Source organism: Benincasa hispida, chromosome 7 (assembly GCF_009727055.1).
Source record: "Benincasa hispida cultivar B227 chromosome 7, ASM972705v1, whole genome shotgun sequence".
In the NCBI taxonomy this organism is placed as follows: domain Eukaryota; kingdom Viridiplantae; phylum Streptophyta; class Magnoliopsida; order Cucurbitales; family Cucurbitaceae; genus Benincasa; species Benincasa hispida.
The window spans coordinates 33526411-33547056 of NC_052355.1; the positions used below are offsets into that span (position 1 = coordinate 33526411).

Consider the following 20646-nt stretch of genomic DNA (forward strand, 5'->3'; position numbering starts at 1 on the left):
AGCTATTTTGAACTAAAAAAGGATAAATACCCCTTTGTTTTATGAGTTTTTCTATTTCGTCATTTAAGTGTTTTATTAGAAAGTGATTTTAAAATTGTGAGAATCACTTTTTTTTCATATTCAAAATCGCTTGAAAATATCTTTAATCACTTAAAATTAATTTAACTTTTAATTTTATACTCTTAATTGCAATTCTCATATCATCAAAATTTATTTTGAATGATTAAAATCATGTTTTATAATGATGTTGAAAACGACAAAGACGATTTTAACCATTTCAAAATCACTCTCAAACATGTCTTAAGTTTTAAAATCTTACAATTGATTTGAGTTGTGAATTTTTTTTTCATTTGATCCTTAGGTTTCAAGCTTTACATTTTTACAACTTGAATTTTCATTGAATATCCACATTTTATCTTGGTGTTAATTTCTATTGGTTTATTTAACACAATTAAATTAGTTTTTGCTAATTTCTTACAACTATTTTTTAGGTAAAAACTCGAATATAAAAGTGTAAAATATTGAAATTTAAGATCAAATGAAAACTAAATTTAATAAGTTTGGATAAATTTTTAACATAAAAGGGATTTAGCCTCTAAAAACCAAATGATAATTTTTCCAGAAAAAGAGAAAAGGTTTGTTACTTGTATTAATTTAAAACAAATGCTCACGTTCAGCATATTTTAAAAGACCACTCATTGTAATATATTAACTTTTTGGTCAAATTACAAATATAGTATGCTCGTCAAAATGAGCGTAGTTGAACTGATATAGTACTTATACTATTAATCTTGAGTGAGAGTTTCGATTCCCCAGTCCCACGTATTAGTTTAATGCCTTTACAAAAAAAGAAAAATATAATAATTATAAGTATTTATTGAACTAAAGCCACGTTACCCCAATGAAAACGTAATAAATCAATGGTAATGTGAAAAGTGGTCCCATTTGATTATCTTTGGTGTTGTTTACTTTGTTTTACATCTGTATTGATACATGGAGCCAACTTCCAAATCTATAACAAAAAAATGTAAACTGAGATGGCCAAAGCGTGCTTAATCCAATTGCATCTAGGAATTATGTCGTATATTTACTTGTTACTGTTTCAGAAGAAAATTTATGAATTTTGGCACCTTTAATGTTACCATTACTATTTGACCCTCAAAGGTAATGGTAACGGTAAAAATACCAGTAAATATGACAAAATTCATAATTCTAAGTAAACGTGATCAAAAGCAATCTAACTACATTTGTATTTTGTCTCATTACATTTGATCCATCAATGGAATTCCATTATGATTACATCAATTTCCATTACAATTGGTAAACGTGGCCTAAATCCATATATTAAATATAAATTATGTTGGAACAGCTACCCGACGATCAATGACAGGAATGGAAGCCTGGTGAACTGTGATAGAAATGGAGGCTCCATTGAACTGTGACATGAACAGAGGCTTTGGTGAACTATGACAGGAATGGAGGCTATGGATTCAGTAGCAGTAAACAAGACCTACAAAACAGAAACTTGTGAAAGGCAGTGTCCGGATCACACTTTCCTTAAGACATTTTGTGGCTCTGCCCCTAGTGCAAGTAGTTCGTAGAAGATGCGATATTGTTCTAAGGATAAAACAACCTAGATTGAAAACCTGTCTCGATCGAAACTACATTAAAAGCCGAAAAGGTGAAGGGAAAGGAAAAAAAAAAACAAAGAAGTAAGGACTACGATAATAGTTTAAGCACTCAGTGCAATTTATAGGCATTGAGGATGCATAAAAAAGGGATAACGTATGTACAAAGTGAACCGTTCAAAGGGAGCAACAAACCTTGAAGACCACGGCAAAGTCAGATGACAATTCACCGAAAAAAAAAAGATTATATGGTTTAAAGAAAAAGAAAGTTATTATTCCACACATACACTCGTGCACTACCGCCGCCGTCTGTATCAGTGTGTGCTTGTGGAAAGACCATCAAAACCACATTTGCCTACCTCTTTACCCCTTCTAAAACTTAGGTACCCCTTGGGGCCCAAACCCACAAGGAAAAGTAGAAGTAAATAAGGAGGCATCTCCTTATTGTTCAAACCAATGTGAGATTCTCCACTTTCCTTTTCCTTCATTTAAAACCAAAATTTCACCAACAATCCTCCACTTGAAAATTTTAAAATACAGGAAAACATTTTCATCGAGCAATACCAGTCTGTACAATACTGTGCATAAATGAAGGTGTCTTACAACTTGAACTTTTATATAGTGAAGATGATTTAGAATATATTAGAGTAACTCTTGATTTTGAACTCTATCTCTAATAAAGTTTCACACAAAACATTTATTAGTGTGTAGTTCGAAAGCCTGCGCTTTAAGGCCTAGCATGTGTATCCCAATTTAATGAACGCTCCATAGAATTTGCCTAAAATTCCATAGGAAGTGACACCCACTTCCACATTCACATAGGTAAGTCTATCAAGAGTACTCCTGTAGCTAGGTCCCTAGTTGACATCAAGTATAAATCTCATTAAGAACTAAGTTCAATCTTTCATATGCTTCAGGATATCATGCTGAGACTCTAGGTCATAGGAAAGGAACTCTACATTGTTTTTAACATGATTCATTTCATATCACTTGTGATCAATTATTACCCTCTAAACCTGTTTATTGAGAACTTCAGTCTACAGGTTGGTTTTTCCTCATAAGTGATTAATCTTTCTATAGGCATGAGTCTCATTCTTCATGAGGTTTTGAAAACCTTCTCTCTGGTCAGTCCTTTCATCAAAGGATCTATCAAGTTTTCATCAGTTCGTATGTGATCCACTATAACTGCACTAATAGTGAGGAACTCTCTTATGGTGTTGTGCTTACGATGTATTTATTGTCTCTTTTTGTTGTAATAACGATTCTGAACTTTTGCGATTGCGGTAGTACTATCACAATGGATCAATATTGTTGGTACCGATTTTTTTCCATAGGAGAATCTCTGATAGTAGACTTTTAAGCCAACCTGCTTTTTCACTAGCTGTTGCTAGTGCTATCATTTCTGACTCCATCATTGACTGGGCTAAAATAGTCTGTTTCTTGGACTTCCAAGAAACAGTTCCACCTGTTATATTAAAAATATAGCCACTAGTAGTCTTTGAATCATCCGAGATGGAGTTTCAGTCAGCATCGTTGAACCCTTCCAAGACAGTGGAAAACTTTTAAAAATGTGATCCTTGGTTCTAGGTTTTCTCCAAATACCTCATAACCCTTTCTACAACATTCCAATACTCTATAATGGGTCTGCTTGTAAACCTATATAGTAATTCTACAGTATAAGCTATGTTAGGCCTAGTGCAGTCAACAGCATATCTGAGACTACTTATGATACTTGCATACTCAAATTGATTAACACCATCACCGGTGTTCTTGAACAACTTAACACTAGGATCATAAGGAGTATATGCTGGTTTACATTCAAAGTAATTATATTTCTTTAGAATCTTTTATATATAATAAGATTGATCCGAAGAAATTTCCTTCTCAAACCAAATCACTTTTATGCCTAAGATTATATTTGTTTCTCCTAAGTCTTTCAAATAAAAGTTTGCACTCAACAAAGATTTCACATCATTCAACGTGAAATTTCGATCCATAAATTAACACATCATCTATATACAAACATATGCTAGTGCATAAATTGTTCTCAAACTTATGGTAGATGCATTTGTTGTTGGGATTGGTGTCCTAATTCTCCCGGAGTCTCGTTGTTTTGTAAAGATACACGTTGTTTAATGAATAAAATAAGTGTTATTTAATTCTGTCATTTACTCATATCCAATAAACAAAGCTCCTTGGTTATCTTATGTGAACTTAAGAATGTATATGTGATATACAAGTAGATCATGCCTTAAGTGATAACCTAAATAGGTCTGTAGTATAAGGATTAAGGTGGGATACTTGATCCTTGTGACACAACGGATACGGCCCGCTTTGTAGAGGTTTGCAAGTATTGTAAACTACTATAGATGGTTGATCCTGAAAATTCATGTGGAGATGTGCTAGTGAGGGTGTCTTATACAAAGAGTTTGTATAAGACCTGGACCATGAAATGACTAGACTCTATATATAACGTGGTTGATACTAGAGACTTGCATCTCACCTAAATAACCATAGGTGACACGACCTCAATCCTGAGTGTTTTAGGAACTCCTGCCTTTGAGGGCGGTCCTTTGATTAGTATGGGTGAAAGTGTCAGATTGCCAACTCAACATGCCTACCTTTTTGGAGACTTGTCTAATCTGGGAGCTGGGAACTCAATCCACAAGATGGAATTCACTTCTTTCCCGAAGTAGAGATAATTAGAGAGATTGCTTCCTTAAGAGCTGATTCTGGGGCTTGAACATAATGACCACAACTTATCTTTGGAAGAGAAGACTCAGTCATAGTATGACTATGAATTATGTTCATTAGAGGGATTAATGGTACTTAAGGAGACAAATGTAACTACAGGGGCATAACGGTTATTGGCCCAGCTGTACTTATGAGCAACCTGCGAAGGGTTGTCGCACTGCTGATTGGTTAAGATGGACACATAATATATCTGTGGTAAGAAGAGTTCAACTATCGATCTTTAGTGGAGTGTTTGGCAGTTAACGAATGGTGGATCCCATGACTAAAGAGTTTAGTCAACTATTCACGTACTGTTGGAGCTTCGAGCTACAGGTTCATAAGATTCCCTTGCTAGCTCAATGAATTCAGTTGAGGATCAGTTCTTGGTGTTGATTTGAAATGTTCAAATTGACAAGAGGTATTTTGATTATATATGATATAATCGGTATGATGTATGAGATACATCTAGTGGAGGAATGATGTAAATGAGATTTCATTAAGTACCATGGAATAAGAAAAGAACTATGGTTTATATGTTTCATGAGATGAAATATTAAAACTATAGGTTATCCTTTATATTTATAATAATATTAATTATTGGATAATTAATTCTTTTTCTTTAATAACTAATTGAGTGGGTGGTTATTGTGGTGGTTCATGGTAACCGTGAGATAAAAGGAAAATAGTTTCCCTAATTTTAGTAACTGTTGAAAAGTTTTTCATAAAAAGTTTTTTGAGATTTTTCTCTCGGCAAAAAGAAACTCACGGAGTTGTCAAGTAAATATAGATTTATTAAACGACAGCTAAGGCGAGCTAAACGATCGTGCAGTGGCGAGCTAAACGATCGTACAGTATTTACTAACGATCAACATAGCTTTTTCTAAACGATCGCTTGCCCAAAGTAAACGATCATGTAGTGTTTGTAGGCGACAGACCGAGCTAAACAATGAGCTAAACGATCGCATAGATTTTGCTAGACGATCGCATAGCTTTAGCTAAACGATTGGGCATTGACCTATACGATAGGTCTCTGTCATCTCCCACTTGTCCAGTTGTGTACACGATCGGAGTTTCCTCCTTCATTTGCCTCATACCAAGTTCGAACAGAGCCCACCCTCTAGATTCTCACAACGAGAGTACCAAGGTAGCTTCGTTGGTGGTGTCATACTCAACTCGACACCGTCGAGGTTATGTGGAGGCCGTTCGTGTTGCTGAGGAGGTCATTGTTGGGATTGGTGTCCTAATTCTCTCGGAGTCTCGTTGTTTTTGTAAAGATACACATTGTTTAATGAATAAAATAAGTGTTATTTAATTTCTATCATTTACTCATATTCAATAAACAACCTCCTTGGTTATCTTATGTGAACTTAAGAATGTATATGTGATATACAAGTAGATCATGCCTTAAGTGATACCTAAACAGTTCTGTAGTATAAGGATTAAGGTGGGATATCTGATCCTTGTGACACTACGGATACGGTCCGCTTTGTAGAGGTTTGCAAGTGTTGTAAACTACTATAGATGGTCGATCCTGACCATTCATGTGAAAACGTGTGAGCAGGGGTGTCCTATATAAAGAGTTTATATAAGACCTGAACCACGAGATGACTAGACTCTGTATATAACGCCGTTGATACTAGAGACTTACATCTCACCTAAATGACCATAGGTGACACGACCTCAATCCTGAGTGTTTTGGAAACTCCTGCCTTTGAGGGCGGTTTGTTGACTAATTTGGGTGAGAGTGGCCAGATTGCAACATACCTATCTTTTTGGGGACTTGTCTGATCTGGGAGCTGGGAATTTAATCCACAAGATGGAATTCACTTCTTTCCCAAAGCAGGGATAAGTAGAGAGATTGCTCCCTTAAGGGCTGATTCCGGGGCTTGAACATAATGGTCACGACTTCTCTTTGGAAGAGAAGACTCAGTCATAGTAGGACTATGACTTATGTTCATTAGAGGGATTAGTGGTACTTAAGGAGACAGATGTAACTATAGGGGCATAACAGTTATTGGCCCAGCTGTACTTACGAGCGATCTGTAAAGGGTCGTCGCACTGTTGATTGGTTAAGATGGACACATAATATATCTATGGTAAGGAGAGTTTAGCTGTCGGTCTTTAATGGAGTGTCTGGCAGTTAACGGATAGTGGATCCCATTACTAAAGAGTTTAGTCAGTTATTCACGTACCGTTGGAGCTTCGAGCTACAGGTCTATGAGGTCCCCTTGGTAGCTCAATGGATTTAGTTGAGGATCAGTTCTTGGTGTTGATTTGAAAATTTCAAATTGACAAGAGGTATTTTGATTATATATGATATAATCGGTATGGTATATGAGATACATCTAGTGGAGGATTGATGTAAATGAGATTTACATTAAGTACCATGGAATAGAAAAAGAACTATGGTTTATAAGTTTTATGAGATGAAATATTAAAACTATAGGTATAAATATAGTATAATAAGTTGGTTATCATTTATGTTTATAATAATATTAATTATTGGATAATTAATCTTTTTTCTTTTAAATAACCAAAGTAGTGGGTGGTTATTGAATCATGGTAACTGTGAGTTTAAAGGAAAGTGGTTTCCTATTTTGAAAAGAAAGTTTTTGCAAAAGATTGAAAAGGTTTTGAGTTTTCTCTCTGTGCAAAAGAAACTCACGAAGCCGTCAAGTAAATTCGGATTTACTAAACGACGACTAGGCGAGCTAAATGGTCGTGCAGAGTAGAGTTAAACGATCGTACAGTATTTACTAAACGATCACATAGTTTTGTTAGACGATCACTGGCCCAAGGTAAATAATCGTGTAAAGTCTGTAGGTGATAGATCGAGCTAAACGATCGCATAGATTTTGCTAGACGATCGCTTAGTTTTATCTAAACAATTGGGCATCGACTTATACGATAGGTCTTCGCCATTTCCCACTTTCCCAGTCGTGTACGCGATCGTTGTTTCCTCCGTTCGTCTACCTCATACCAAGTCTGAACAGAGCCCACCCTCTGAATTCTCACACCGAGAATACCAAGGTCACCTTGTTGGTGGTGTCAGACTCAACTCAACACCGTCGAGGTTTTGAAGGCCGTTCGTGGTACTGTAGAGGCCGTTCGTGTTGTTGAGGAGTTCTTGACCGAAGCTATCGTTGAGGACGAGCGTGAAGTGTTCGTGCTGTGTTGTGGTTATGTAGATCGAGCATTCGAGGTCGCTGTCATTCGAGCGGTCGTGCACAAAGGAGCATGGAGACACATCTGCCATTGTTCATAGAGTTTGTCTCTTTTGTTCATTTTTTGTTCATGCTATAATTTCCGCATTTTAATTGTATAACCGCTTGTTTGAAGTTGACTGTAAATGTTATATTCATTTATGATTGTAATTGGGAATAATCGTGTTTCGCTGCTCATGGAAATCTTAGTTCCGATTTCCTTCAGTCGTGACCGAGGCGATCGTTGAGGACGAGCGCGAAGTGTTCGTGCTATGTCGCGGTCGTGTAGATCGAGCGTTCGAGGTTACTGTTGTTCGAGCGGTCATACGCAAAGGAGCGTGGAGACACATCTTTAAATGTTCGTAGAGTTTTCGCTTTGTGCATTTGTAGTTATTCATGCTGTAATTTCTGTATTAATTGTATAACCGCTTGTTTCTATTTAACTGTAATTTGTATTGTTTATTCATGATTGTAATTTGGAATAATCCTTTTTCCGCTGCTCATGGAAATCTCTTGTTCGATTTCCTTCATTTTTCACTTTCATTATCTTTGAATCCTTTAGATGTAATTAGATTATTGAATTTTTCATACCATTGCTTAGGAGCATGTTTCAGTCCATAAAGAGATTTATCTAATTTGAATGCCTTGTTCTCTTGATTATGGACTATGAAGCCTTTAGGCTGTTCCATGTAAATCTCTTTTTCAAGTTCACCATTTAGGAATGCAGTTTTTACATCCATATGATGAACTACAAGATTGTTTAGGGCAGCGAGGGAAAACAACACACGGATTGAGGTGATTTTAGTCATAGGGGAAAAGGTGTCAAAGAAGTCTATATTTTCTCTTTGTCTAAAACCATTAGCTATAAGTCTGACTTTGTGCACCAATTGTTCCATCGGGTTTGAGTTACTTTCTTAGGATCATTTACATCTATTGCATTGCAACTAGGGGGTAGGTTTATCAAAAGTCAAGTCCTATTTGACTCAAAAGAGTCCATTTCATCATTTATTGTTTCTTTCCATAAATTGGCATCTACTGAGGACATGCCGTCTTTTAGGTTCTTAGGATCTTCTTCTATATTGAAGTTTTGGAAGTCATCCCCAAAGTCCTTGACAGTATGAGTTCTTTTACTTCTTTTGGGCTTTAGGTTTGCTTCTTCATTTGAAGTTTGATTTCTAATTAATGTTAAACTACTAGGTCTCGAGTCCCCACTATTCCTTGATTTGAAAGAAAATCTATCCTTAAAGAAGTTAATTATTGGATTTTATAATCACTTGATTTATTAGGTCATAGAACCTATAGGCTTTACTATTTACTGCATATCTTATAAAAACATATTCACGGCATCTACTAGTAAGCTTCCTTGTTTTAAGATTTGGTATTGAGTTCGCTTCCTTGTTTTAAGATTTGGTATTGAGTTCATACTCTGCAAGTGACCCTCAAACACCTTAGTCATGAGAACCTTTGTAAATAGATCGACAATGTTGTGCTCCGAAGTTATCCGCATGACGATCACGTCCCCTCGATGCACAATCTTTTGGATTAGATGATACTTTCACTCTATGTGCTTCCTACGCTTGTGACTCCTAGGCTCTCGGGAATTAGCCATAGCACCACTATTATCACAATAAAGGGTGATGGGCTTTGACATGTCTGGAACTATTTCTAAATCTGTCAAGAATTTTCTGATCCACACAGCTTCCTTAGCAGCTTCACAAGCCGCTACGTACTCAGCGTAGTGGAGTCAACAATGCATTTCTACTTGGTGCTCTTCTAGACTACTACTTCTCCATTAAGAGTGAACATTGATCCTGATGTAGATTTCCTAGAATCTTTATTAGTCTGAAAATCAAAGTTTGTGTATCCTGTAAGGATCAGATCCTTAGAACCATACATGAATATCTTGTCCCTCGTTCTTTGTAGATATTCAAAGATGTTTTTAATGGCGGTCCAATGATCAAATTCTAGATTAGACTGATATCTACTGACTATCCTTATTGCATAGCAGATGTCAGGTCTAGTACATAACATCACATACATCAGGCTACCAACAGCCGATGCATAAGGATCCGTCTCATTTCCTCAACTTCTTGAGGTGTCTTAGGACACCGTTCCTTAGATAATATTACTCCAAATTGTCTCATTTTAAGAAGTTGAGGAAATGAGATGGATTCCCTTGGTAGTTCAACTTAGATTATTAAGAATCAAATTAAATTTGGATTAATTTGAATTTTTCAAATTAATTGAGAGAAAATTATTTATATATTATATCATTAATATAATGTATTTGATACATTATAATATAAAATTTATTTGAGAGGAAATAAATATTTGAATATGATTCAAATATTAATTATACGGACTGGATTCGTATAATTAAATTTAGTATAAATGTGATTTATATTAAATACCACAAATCTGTGACAGAATTAAAACTATAGGTTATATTGTATTTGATACAATATAAAACTATAGGTTATGTGTTATATATGATATAACATATAGTTATATATATGTAATAAGTTAGTTATTATATATAATAATAATAATAATAATAATAATAATAATAATAATAATAATAATAATTTTATTTAAATTTAAATTAATTTATTTTAATTTTAATTTTTAAATTTAAAGGGAGGAAAATAACTTCCCTCCCCTTTATTCTCTCCTCATCCCACGTAAAGAGTGGGAAGTGGGTGTCATGTGGTTTTCCCAGTATCTTTCATTTTCTGCTTTTCTCAAAAGATTGATTTTGAAAAGCTCTCTCTAGGATTCTCCAATAACACACACAAAATAATTTTTCCTGTAAAAAAAATCACCCTCCCTTTCCCCCAAAATACATAGAGCCCATACACTCTTGTTATTCTCATCCCTTATAGAGAATACGGAGGAAGATCTCATGGTAGTGCCCTCTTTGAAGAGTTAGTGACCAGATTGTGGAGAAGAGAAATCAGTGAAGAAATTGTTGTGTTCATCAAAGGTATGATTTCTTCTTCACTTCATCTTTATTTTTTGCATGCTGTAAATTTTAGAATTAATGCATAATTTTATGTTTTTGGTTCTGTAAAATTTGTATTCTGTAAAAAATTGAAAATTAGGTGGATCCCCACTTCTACTACGGAACTTCACATTTCCTTCAGAAGTAACCACCTCTCGTTCCTTTAGGGTAACCTATAAATAGGCACAATTTTGAACAAGGTTCCAATTTCTTAGGATTTATCTCAAGCACGTTTTGGGCAACCCCAAATCCTGAAATGGGGTAAACTACCTTTACGACCATTTCATAATTCCAAAAGTGTTTTAGTGACACTTTTGGATGGAACACAGTTCAAAATATAAGTTGCATTCTATATTGCATAACCTAAAGGAGTCCGATAGGGAAGCATAACTCATCATAGACCGAACCATGTCCAACAGGGTTCAATTTCTCTTTTCTGATACACCATCCTGCTGAGGTGTACCAGGTGCTCAAAGTTGGGGAATCTATCAAGTAGTCTTGGAATTTTAGACCCAAATACTCTCCACCTCAATTAGATCGAAATGTTTTAATGGTCTTATTTAATGCGTTTTTAACTTCAACCTTGTACTTTTTGAACTTTTCAAGGGCTTCAAACTTATGTTGCATTATATAAACATACCCATATCTAGAATAATCATCAGTAAAAGTGATAAATATTCAAACTCTTCTCTTGTCTTAACATTCATTGGACCACAGAGGTCTGAATGTACAAGTTCTGAGGGTTTTTTGGCCATATGACCTTTTCCAGTAAAAAGATATTTTAGTCATTTTGCGTTCAAGACCTAACTCGTACACAAGTAAAGATTTTTCATCTGACTCACTTAGAAGTCCATTCTTGACCAGTCTCTCAATCCTATTGAAATCTATGTGTCCTAATTCTCAGGTACCAAAAATGGACATTTTCTTGAAATTTTAAGTCTTTTATTCTGAGTTACTGCAGTTTTAAACAGTTCAATATTTAGGAGGGTTGTAGTTGCTAACGGTCTTAGCACATAAAGATTATTTTCTAGCTTTGCAGAACAAAATTCTAATCCATTTTTATAAATAAACGTTTTACTCACAAAAAAAATGTACAGAATATTGTTGTTCAATTAAACACTTTACAGAAATTAAGTTTCTTTTTAAATAAAAAACAACAAATACATTTTCTAATAAAAATATATCTATTTTGTATAGTAAGTTGAAGTCCTCCCACTGCCACAGCTAAAATGATGTGCCCAGTTCAAACATGCATCGTCATCTCCCTAGCCTCCAGTTGCCGCTAAAAACTAATTCCCTGAAATGAAGAACAAAAATGATTAGTGGCGCCTGAATCTATTATCCAACCTGAATCATCATTCTTCATTAAACAAGTCTTCAAAACAAGTAAATCATATTTACCTTGCTTGTCCTTCTTCTTTTCTACCAAGTATTTGGGACAATTTCTTTTTCAGTGTCCTTCATGGTTGCAATGAAAACAGATTCCCTTTGAAACCTTGGCATTCTTGCAGCAACTGGTGGGTTACCTTTCCTTCTTCCACTTTTTGGTGCCAAAAAAAGAAGGCATGGACTTAGTTTTAGAGGATGAAGCAACATTTGTCTCACCCTTTTGTTCCTTGGTTTTCATCAAGGACTGGAAAGTCTGTAGCTCATTAAGCAAAGTGGTTAGGATATAGTCGATCTTGTTCATGATAGCATTGCTACGAAATTGTAGGAAACTTTCAGGTAAAGATTCCAATATGAAGCTAACCCGACTTTCAGGTTATAGTCAATCTTTTCCAAGTTGTGTAGTTTTTGTTGGTAGGTTTGTCAATAACAAGTAAATTTAATGTTGCGGAAGTCACAATGAATTTACTGAAACATACAAATTATTTACATTAGGATTCTAACATTATCCAATTGAAAAACCCAATCAAATTTAGCAAAATAATATAATGCACCTTATGTGACATCTATTTTGCAATGATGTTTCAGTGAGGCACGGTAAAAGCCACTGTAGGGTGATTAGGTACCCCTTCACTAAAATGAGACCGTTTCAATCAATATACGGAACAACTCCTTGTTCCCATAAGAACACAACATATAAGTAGAAGATTGAGTTTTATTCATGTCAAGGTTTAGTTTGAACGTCTCATTTGTTGCATAACCCTTTCCTACGAAGACATTATTTTTAGTGAAGTCATATAAGTCAATCCTTATGGTTTGAGTAAAGCTAGCCTTGTCGAGGAGATAACCCGAGACCGGATTCTTCCTTATTTTCGAGGTGTGTAGAACTTCCTTCAGAGTGACAGTCTGTCTAGAGGTAAACTTCAACTCTACCTTGCCGATTTTAGCAACTATTGTTGAGTGGTGATCACCCAACAATATATTTCTATCCCTAGTTTCAAAATATGATTTAAATAAATCATAGTCATGACAGGCATGACGCGTAGCGCCAGCGTTTAGGAATTACTCTTCAAAACCCCTAATCACGTTTACTTCTATGATCATGACAACTAATTCTTCTTCAGTCAGGTTCACATCATAGCATGCGTATGATGACACCTGTTGCTATAGTTCTTGGCCATATACCCAGGCTTGTTATAGTTGAAGTAAAAAAATTGTACTGTTTCTCTTGATGGGGGTTTATGATATTTTTTTTACTCTTTTGGTTGTCGAATCCACGAATATGAATTTTCATCTTGTTTCCCTTTGGCTTTAGTCCAGGATTTTTAATATTAGGGGTTGACTTTCTTGGTACGACATTTACCTCCTTCCTCTACTCTTACTTTTGGGTTTCTTCCTTAATCCTCAAGTGTGTTTTCGGACTTTCCAAGGAAAATTCCTTGGTTTTATTCCTCAATGTGTTTTTGATGTCCTTCCACATAGGGAATTACTTGTCAATAAGAACCGCAACTTGAAATTGCTCAATTAGGGGCATCCCTTCATTGATGATTTCATGTGCAATCTTCTGCAATTCATGGGATTGAGCCTCTATAGATTCTTCTTTTGTCATTTGGAACTTCAAATAACAGATGATGACATACTTTTTCGAACCGGTCTCTTTGGTATCGTATTTTTTTTGCAGGGTGTCCCATACTTCTTTTGTTGTGGTCATCGTGCTGTAATAGTCATATAGATCATCAGTCAAACCATTTAAAATAAAAATTTTGTAAAGAAAATCATTTTCTTCCCAAATCGTCGTATCCAATCATATCCATATCGTGATACAAGCGGCAACAACTTTTTTCACAGTGTTTGAAGTGTGCCCATTCAAAATGGAAAGGGCGGTTGAGATTAGTGGACAAAATGTTTGTTTTATGTTGGTACGACCATCATGAACAGCGACAGATCTATCAGTCTTAAAATTGTTGGAACAATTACCCAACGATCAGTGACAAGAACGGAAGCTTCGATGAACTGTGACAGGAATGGAAGCTTTGGATTTAGCAGCAGCGAACAAAACCTACAAAATAGAAATTTGTGAAAGACTGAGTCGTGGATCACGCTCTCTTTAAGATGTTACGCGGTTCTGCCCCTTGCGCATTGCCACACCGTCCCCAGGATAAAACAATCCAGATAAGAAACCTATCTTGATTGGAACTGCATTGAAAGACAATCGAAAATCTCACACCCTTTTAGACTGTGTTTGGAAAAAGTGAAGGCAAATGAAAAGCAAAACGGGGAAGTAAGGACTGCGATAATGATTTTTGTATTTCCCTTTTGAAGTACTCAAAGCAATTTATAGGTCTTGAGAATACGCAAAGAAAAGGTAACGTGTGTACATAGGCACAAAGCGGATCATTCAAATGGAATAACAAAAAAGAAACGGATGATTTAAAGAAAAAGAAATTTTTTATTTTTTATTTACAAATTAAATAAAATCTTTTTAGTAATAACAAATTATTATTATTCCACACATACGCTTGCCACACCCGACCGGACAATGGCGTATGTGTGAAAAGACTATCAAACCCACATTTGACTTTCTTTCATCCCTTCTAAAACTTAGGTACTCTTAGAATCCAAATCCCCAAAGAAAGATAGGGATAAATAAGAAGGCATTTGCTTGTTATTCTAACCAACGTGAGAGTATCCACTTTCTTCCTCCTCTGTTTAAAACTAAATTTTCACCAACAAATTAAATTTCTCTCTCTATATATATTGTCTTCTGTGAATTTTAAAAAGTCGAAAGTCCAATATTAATTAAAATTTTTTGGGATAAATAAATATATAACGTAACTTTCTTTTTTAATAGAAAGACAAATGGCAAATTGGCGGGGCGCCAAAAAAAAAAAAAGAAAACAGAAAAAAGAAAAAATAATAATAATAAAAAAAAGTCGACGATTGAAAGCTTCATCGTCTCTAAATCAAATCCCAACAAATTTGCGATAATTTGGTTTCGGAGTGATCGCATCAATCGAAGAACATGACGAGCTTCCGATTCTTGTTCAGCAATGGCGTCGTACTGCAAGGCTCCGAAGCTCCTCCGGTCGCCACCTTCCTCGAAACTCATCCTGGTAAGGTAACTCATATTTTGCTGTCTTCTGATTTTCGAGAAATGTTCGGCTGTAACTCATAGGTGAAAGTCAAAACAAACGTTTGAATTCTGAGGAATTTTGTTCGTAATTCAAATCCATGGTGTTTGTTGTCTCTAATAAGGTGTAGTGGAGTCTTTAGGGAAGCGTCGGATGACCACATGAAAACAAATGTAATGTGAAGTCGTTTGGTTTGGCTAAGCGATTTGATTATTTGAAAATCTTAGGGATAGTGTTTCGCTGCTGTTTTGACTGTCATTTTCAATTATTCCAGGCGCTTATACAACTACTCGGTCACATAACAATGCGTCGAGCATTCTGTTTTGGGATAGGCACATGAAAAGACTGACTCAATCGGTGAAGATTCTTTCGAATGCAAGTCCACTACTCTTGTCTGAATCTAACAGAACGATCAATAAACAGGTAAAACCGTCGTGGGTAGATTCTATTCCTTGGGAGCCAGCTATTCGGACGCTTGTTGATGATTCAATGAGAAAAGTGTTGCCAACAGCATTGAATGAGAGAATTGAGGGAGAAGAATTGACAATTACAGTGCTTTTAAGTGTGAATTTGGAATATTTGGGTGAAAGTGACGGTGTTGTGGATGTAGAAAGGGTTGAAGAAGCTCTTGATGTGCACGTGTATGTTGGTAGTTATGTTCCTCATGAATTTGGTGTCCCGGAAAATGGTGCAAATCTGGCCGTGGTGGGTCGAGGGAGGGATATTGCTGCCGCGAAGTACTCAGATTGGGTTAGGTGAGACTGTAGACTGTACAACTTTGATTATTTGGATTGAATGTAGTTCACTGTTATCTTGGAAATAATGGGAGGGCAAGAAGCAGTTTGTGTTTTGATTCAAATTCAAAGAGTTGAAATATCAAAACGAGTTGTTGGAATGGAGAGATTAGTTTCTCATTGGAACATGAAATATGAATAGTTTTTAGCTATGATTTTGACTTGGTTTGTTTAGCCATTTTTTGGGGTATTCAATTGTATTTTTGTTGTTGTTTGGTTCTTTGTGAACTTTATTAGGTGTAGGAAGTCTCTGGAAAAATTGAGGCCTCCTTCTGTGACTGAGCTTTTGTTGTCAAATAATGGTGATCAGATACTTGAAGGCTGCGTGACAAACTTTTTTGTTGTTTGCCGCAAGGTGAGTAAGCATAAAATTTGAAGCTGATGCATTAGCTTCTTTAAACAAACTTTTTTCTCCTTGTCCCCTTAAATTTTATGTGCATAGTGTTCTATGGAAAATCTTTACAGGATAATAATGAAGCTAAAGAAACAAGCGTGCCTGATTCCAAAAGTACATATTCCTTTGAACTGCAGACAGCTCCCATTAGTGATGGCGTTCTGACTGGAGTTATTCGCCAATTAGTCATCGAGTATGTCCTACCTATTTCATCTTTATATTATTCTTTCTGCCTTATCTTGGAGTTTTATTTTTAGTTTCTAAGATGTAGTTCTTTAAAGTATCAGATAAGAAGTCCGTTTTGGTCTTCATGATGTTATGCACCTGAACTTATTGTTTAGCACAGGCTTTTCAGTTTTAACACTTGCCAATTAGTTGAATTTGTTTGGTTGTCTACCAATCGCAGTTCTGATTTAGCTAACCAACATTTGGGCGATTAAGAGCTTAACAAGCTCTTTTATAGTGCAAACAAGCATTATACCCTTTTAATGATTAATAACCATCATTGGAGGACTTTTCTTGATTAATTTTGTGGGAGGGGGTTTCTTCAACCCTTGCCCTTAGCCATCAAAGAAATGAGGGTTTTATTCAAGAGATTGTTTTGTAGAAATATGCATCCAACGTTTCCTTGAAAAAGAACAAGAAATTCATGCATCTTAGGTGTCAAGCACGTGCTTAGCACCAGGTACGGGTCCTTTACAAAGGTTGGCTTTGCCCCACACCTTTGGTGAAGAGCACCTAGTGCTTTTTGAATCAGTGGGGAAACTTTACTAGCAGAAAACTATAGAATTTAGTTTGATTACACTAGGCACACCAAAGAATTGAAGACAGTTTTTTAGAAGCAAAAATCCATGTAACGATAAAGCAGTGGTTTACAATTATACAAAACATTAGCACTGCAGGAATTAAGACATGGAATACTTTAACAACATTCTAAAATAATATTGTTAAAATAACGATATAAATAATACTTCTATTCTACAAAACTCTTATCAGATCACATGGAACTGGCTATGGCTCTATACTTATCCAAGTACCTCTTTTTGTTCTCATTTTCCTTTTCCAATTTACATACGAATCCTTAAACTTTATGATTGAACCTTCTTAACTTATTTTTCTTATACCATTTCATATGTCATAACCAAATGTCCATTGAAGAAAATTTTAATTATGACATTGTGGAAATTGAACGTGGATGATGATGCAACTTATTTAATCAAAGAATATGGATCACATATTTTTGTATTTTTCTTTATTTCTGTTTTTCTGTTTTCTTCTCTTCCTGTTCCCGTTTCTTTTCTTTTTCCCTATTTTTTTTGGTGCTTAGAATGCATACTTCCTTCTGTCATTTGCTCAGTCATTCCATAAGTCTTAACTGGTATTTTGTAGAGCTTGTTCGAGCAATGGCATTTCATTTCGAGAAGTTGCACCTACTTGGTCAAGTAATGAAATATGGGAAGAAGCATTTGTTACAAGTAAACTTCCGAGTTTTCCTCCTCTTATGGCTTTACTTGCTTTTCTTTTGGCCTTTTAAAATGTAAGTTGTAACCATCGGCTGTACAGGGTCGGCTCTTCTTTCATATCGGTAAGTTGATAACATTAGATACTAGAACTTCCTTAATTAGCTAACTATTAGTTTGCTAGTCCAATTATTTCCTATTCCACTACATCAATTCCTTCCGTAACAGAACAAACCAACCTGCCTTCGAATCAGGCGGATTTCATTAGTTGCTTTATTTTAGAATAGACTTGCCACTTTTTCTTAAAAGCACCATAAATTGGAACAATTTTTTACCCTTGCATAACCTTATATTAAGTACTATATGTTTATCATCGTGACACATAAACTGGGCATATACCCCTCGGTGACATTGGGCAGATCTTTGAAGAGATGGAGGGAGATAAAGCAAATACGTTAAGAATTAAGACGGCGTGGAGGAGAATTTTCCAAAAGAGTACTTTATATAATCAATGTTGGAGCTGTTTTGCTTCAAATTTTTTTCTGGATGATACAAATGGATTTGGGATTTTATAGAATCTTGTCCATTTTCTGGACAAAAGTCATAGCTGCTTCTTCCTTGTTATTTGTTCTAGTAGTACATTTTTTCAATTTTTTTTAGTATAACTTCGGGAATGGGGATCGAACCTTCAACCTCTAGGAAAGAAGGTCATGTCAATTACCAAACTTTCTGAAAGTCCATCCATTGTTTCTCTTACAACAGCTCCATCATCACCATTTCAAGTTTGTTTTGAATTGTAGAAGCTTTGATATCTTTGTAAAGTGCGTGCAATTTAGTAAATATACTGGAAGGAGTTTGAAGTGTACGTGTTAGACAGGTAGCTTGAGAATCTTGGAGCATGTGAATACTATTTGCATCCCTAGCATATGGAACTTGCTCAACTCGAAAACATGGAGTGAAATATCATGGAACAAGAAGTCGTTTAAGGTTCATAAAAGATTCAACTCCTTAAAGACAAATTTCTTTTCCTTTGGTTTTTAGTAATATGCTTTCCCTTTATTTATCTGATTTTTTCTCTGATTAATACAGGATGCTCCTGGTTTGATCTCAAGCATAGTCCAGGTAAAACAATTCCCTTACTAGTGGGCATGTTTGGGAGTGAATTTGAAAGGGCTAAAATCACTTTTTTTTTTTTTCTTTTATGATCTTCAAAATTTATTTGAAACATGCTTCTAGTGATTAAAATCATTCCAAAACATGTCTTTTATCACTAAAAATAATCGCTGATTTTGAATATGACAAAAGTGATCTTAACAACTTCAAAATCATTCCCAAACATACCATAGTTACATCAAATACTCTGTTTGGAAATTGTAACTGTGACATGACTAATGCAGATATTTTTCTGTATTTGGAACAGAAGGATATAATGGAGAAAGCTGTTGCAGAAGCATTCCCCATTGGTTATTTCATATAAAAGGTGCTATAAACAACTCTTGTAGATTAGAATATGGTGAATTATTTGCATTTGAGGATAGATGTGTGTTTGTAAATTGCAAATAAAATTGACAACAAATTCAGGGGAGGGGGGGTATGCTAAGGCTGGAATTAGGATTTAGGAAAAACAAATGGACATAATGGTAATGCCTACGAAGCATAGATATACATGGACATGATGACATGTCTTTTAAAAATCTAGGATACAACAGGACACATTTATTAAAATATACAATTTAAAATATATATCATTTTTATAAAAAAAAAAAAAAAAAATCAAAGTAAATGGGTTGATGTATTAAGCATTTTTACACATAAAAATCTTGGTTTGGTGTATTTCATACTCAAAATTAATTATTATTCTAATATATGTCTTTTTAATCTACTTAATAAGTATTCAATGCATGTTTAACATATTTGTTGCACTAACAAGTATCCAATATGTGTCCTACAAGTGTTGGAATGTCCAATTCGACATGTGTCGAGACACGTGTCGGGCATGCACACACCAGCCAAACTAACTTGTCCATGCTTCTTAGGGTAATGCTTGGTTGGTATTATTACTTAAGTTTAAATCTTGTTTCTTTAAAATCTCGTAAAGTATTATTTTATTTAGGTTCCTCATTTTTAAATTTTTTATTTTAGTCATTTAATTTTTAAAGTTTCTAGTTCTACTTTAATCTTTTAACTCTACATTAGAAAAAAAAAATATTAATCCTTTTTGTTCAAGAATCCAAATCAACAAGAAATCTAATCCTTAACATACTAGATGTGACTTCAGATAGATATTTTATCAATTAAGTAAATGAACAAAAAACTGTACATATATCATATTTCTACAATTTAAGCTAAGTACAAAAGTTTATGAATTAAGATAGAAATATTTGAAAGAGAACTAAATTGAAGTAAGTTTAGGACCATTATAGAATAGAAGTATAATTTATATCGTTATTATGTTTTTAGATTGGAAAATGATTAAAGGATTCTAATGATTGGATATAGGACCATCTAAATATTTTCCTTCTTAATTCTCCACATTTTATACCCTCTTTACCCTTGATTTTGTTTCTTTTTGCTTTTTATTTTATTTTTAGTTCCTCTTTACCCTTGAATTATTTGCAAAATATCGTAGTAGCTAACGTGAGCATAGTTGAAATAATTAAGACGATATTAATGTTTAAGCCAAAAGTACTAAATCTCTCACTTTTGTACGTAATGTTAGGAGGAAGAAGAAAACCCCTTTAAATCTTGGCCTTTGCATCAAGCTTGGGTTGATTCTAAGTATTTAAAAATTTAGAAGTACATGTATTATTTGATTGATAACCCCTATAACATAAACATTTAAGTAATACTTTTTTTTAAGGCTTAAATGGAAAATAATACCTTTTAACACAGTGTTGATATCACCAATCAATGACG

The 20646-nt window shown here is 34.8% G+C and overlaps 1 protein-coding gene across 7 annotated transcripts; it reads left to right on the top strand.

Annotated features, from left to right (window-relative positions):
- The first annotated feature begins 14817 nt into the window (after window positions 1-14817).
- On the top strand, window positions 14818-19503 carry LOC120080860. Of its 7 annotated transcripts, none has more exons than XM_039035514.1 (9): window positions 14820-15064; window positions 15357-15439; window positions 15506-15837; window positions 16114-16231; window positions 16342-16463; window positions 17660-17745; window positions 18608-18717; window positions 18820-18852; window positions 19151-19503. In XM_039035514.1, exons 1-9 carry the CDS (start codon window positions 14974-14976, stop codon window positions 19205-19207), a joined length of 1032 nt encoding a protein of 343 aa, XP_038891442.1. In that variant the 5' UTR covers window positions 14820-14973; the 3' UTR covers window positions 19208-19503. The 7 variants fall into 7 exon arrangements, 6 of the variants coding, with proteins under 6 accessions (XP_038891443.1, XP_038891442.1, XP_038891441.1 ...); XM_039035518.1 differs by having other exon boundaries at window positions 14850-15069; XM_039035515.1 differs by lacking the exon at window positions 15357-15439 and having other exon boundaries at window positions 14818-15069.
- Window positions 19504-20646: the final 1143 nt, after the last annotated feature.

Excerpts from the sequence above, each read along its gene's own strand:
- LOC120080860 (XM_039035513.1), top strand. The coding sequence starts at position 14,974 with ATGACGAGCTTCCGATTCTTGTTCAGCAATGGCGTCGTACTGCAAGGC. Across the intron at positions 15,065-15,356 it reads CTTCCTCGAAACTCATCCTG|GCGCTTATACAACTACTCGG; the intron begins GTAAGGTAACTC and ends CAATTATTCCAG. Across the intron at positions 16,464-17,659 it reads ATTCGCCAATTAGTCATCGA|AGCTTGTTCGAGCAATGGCA; the intron begins GTATGTCCTACC and ends GGTATTTTGTAG.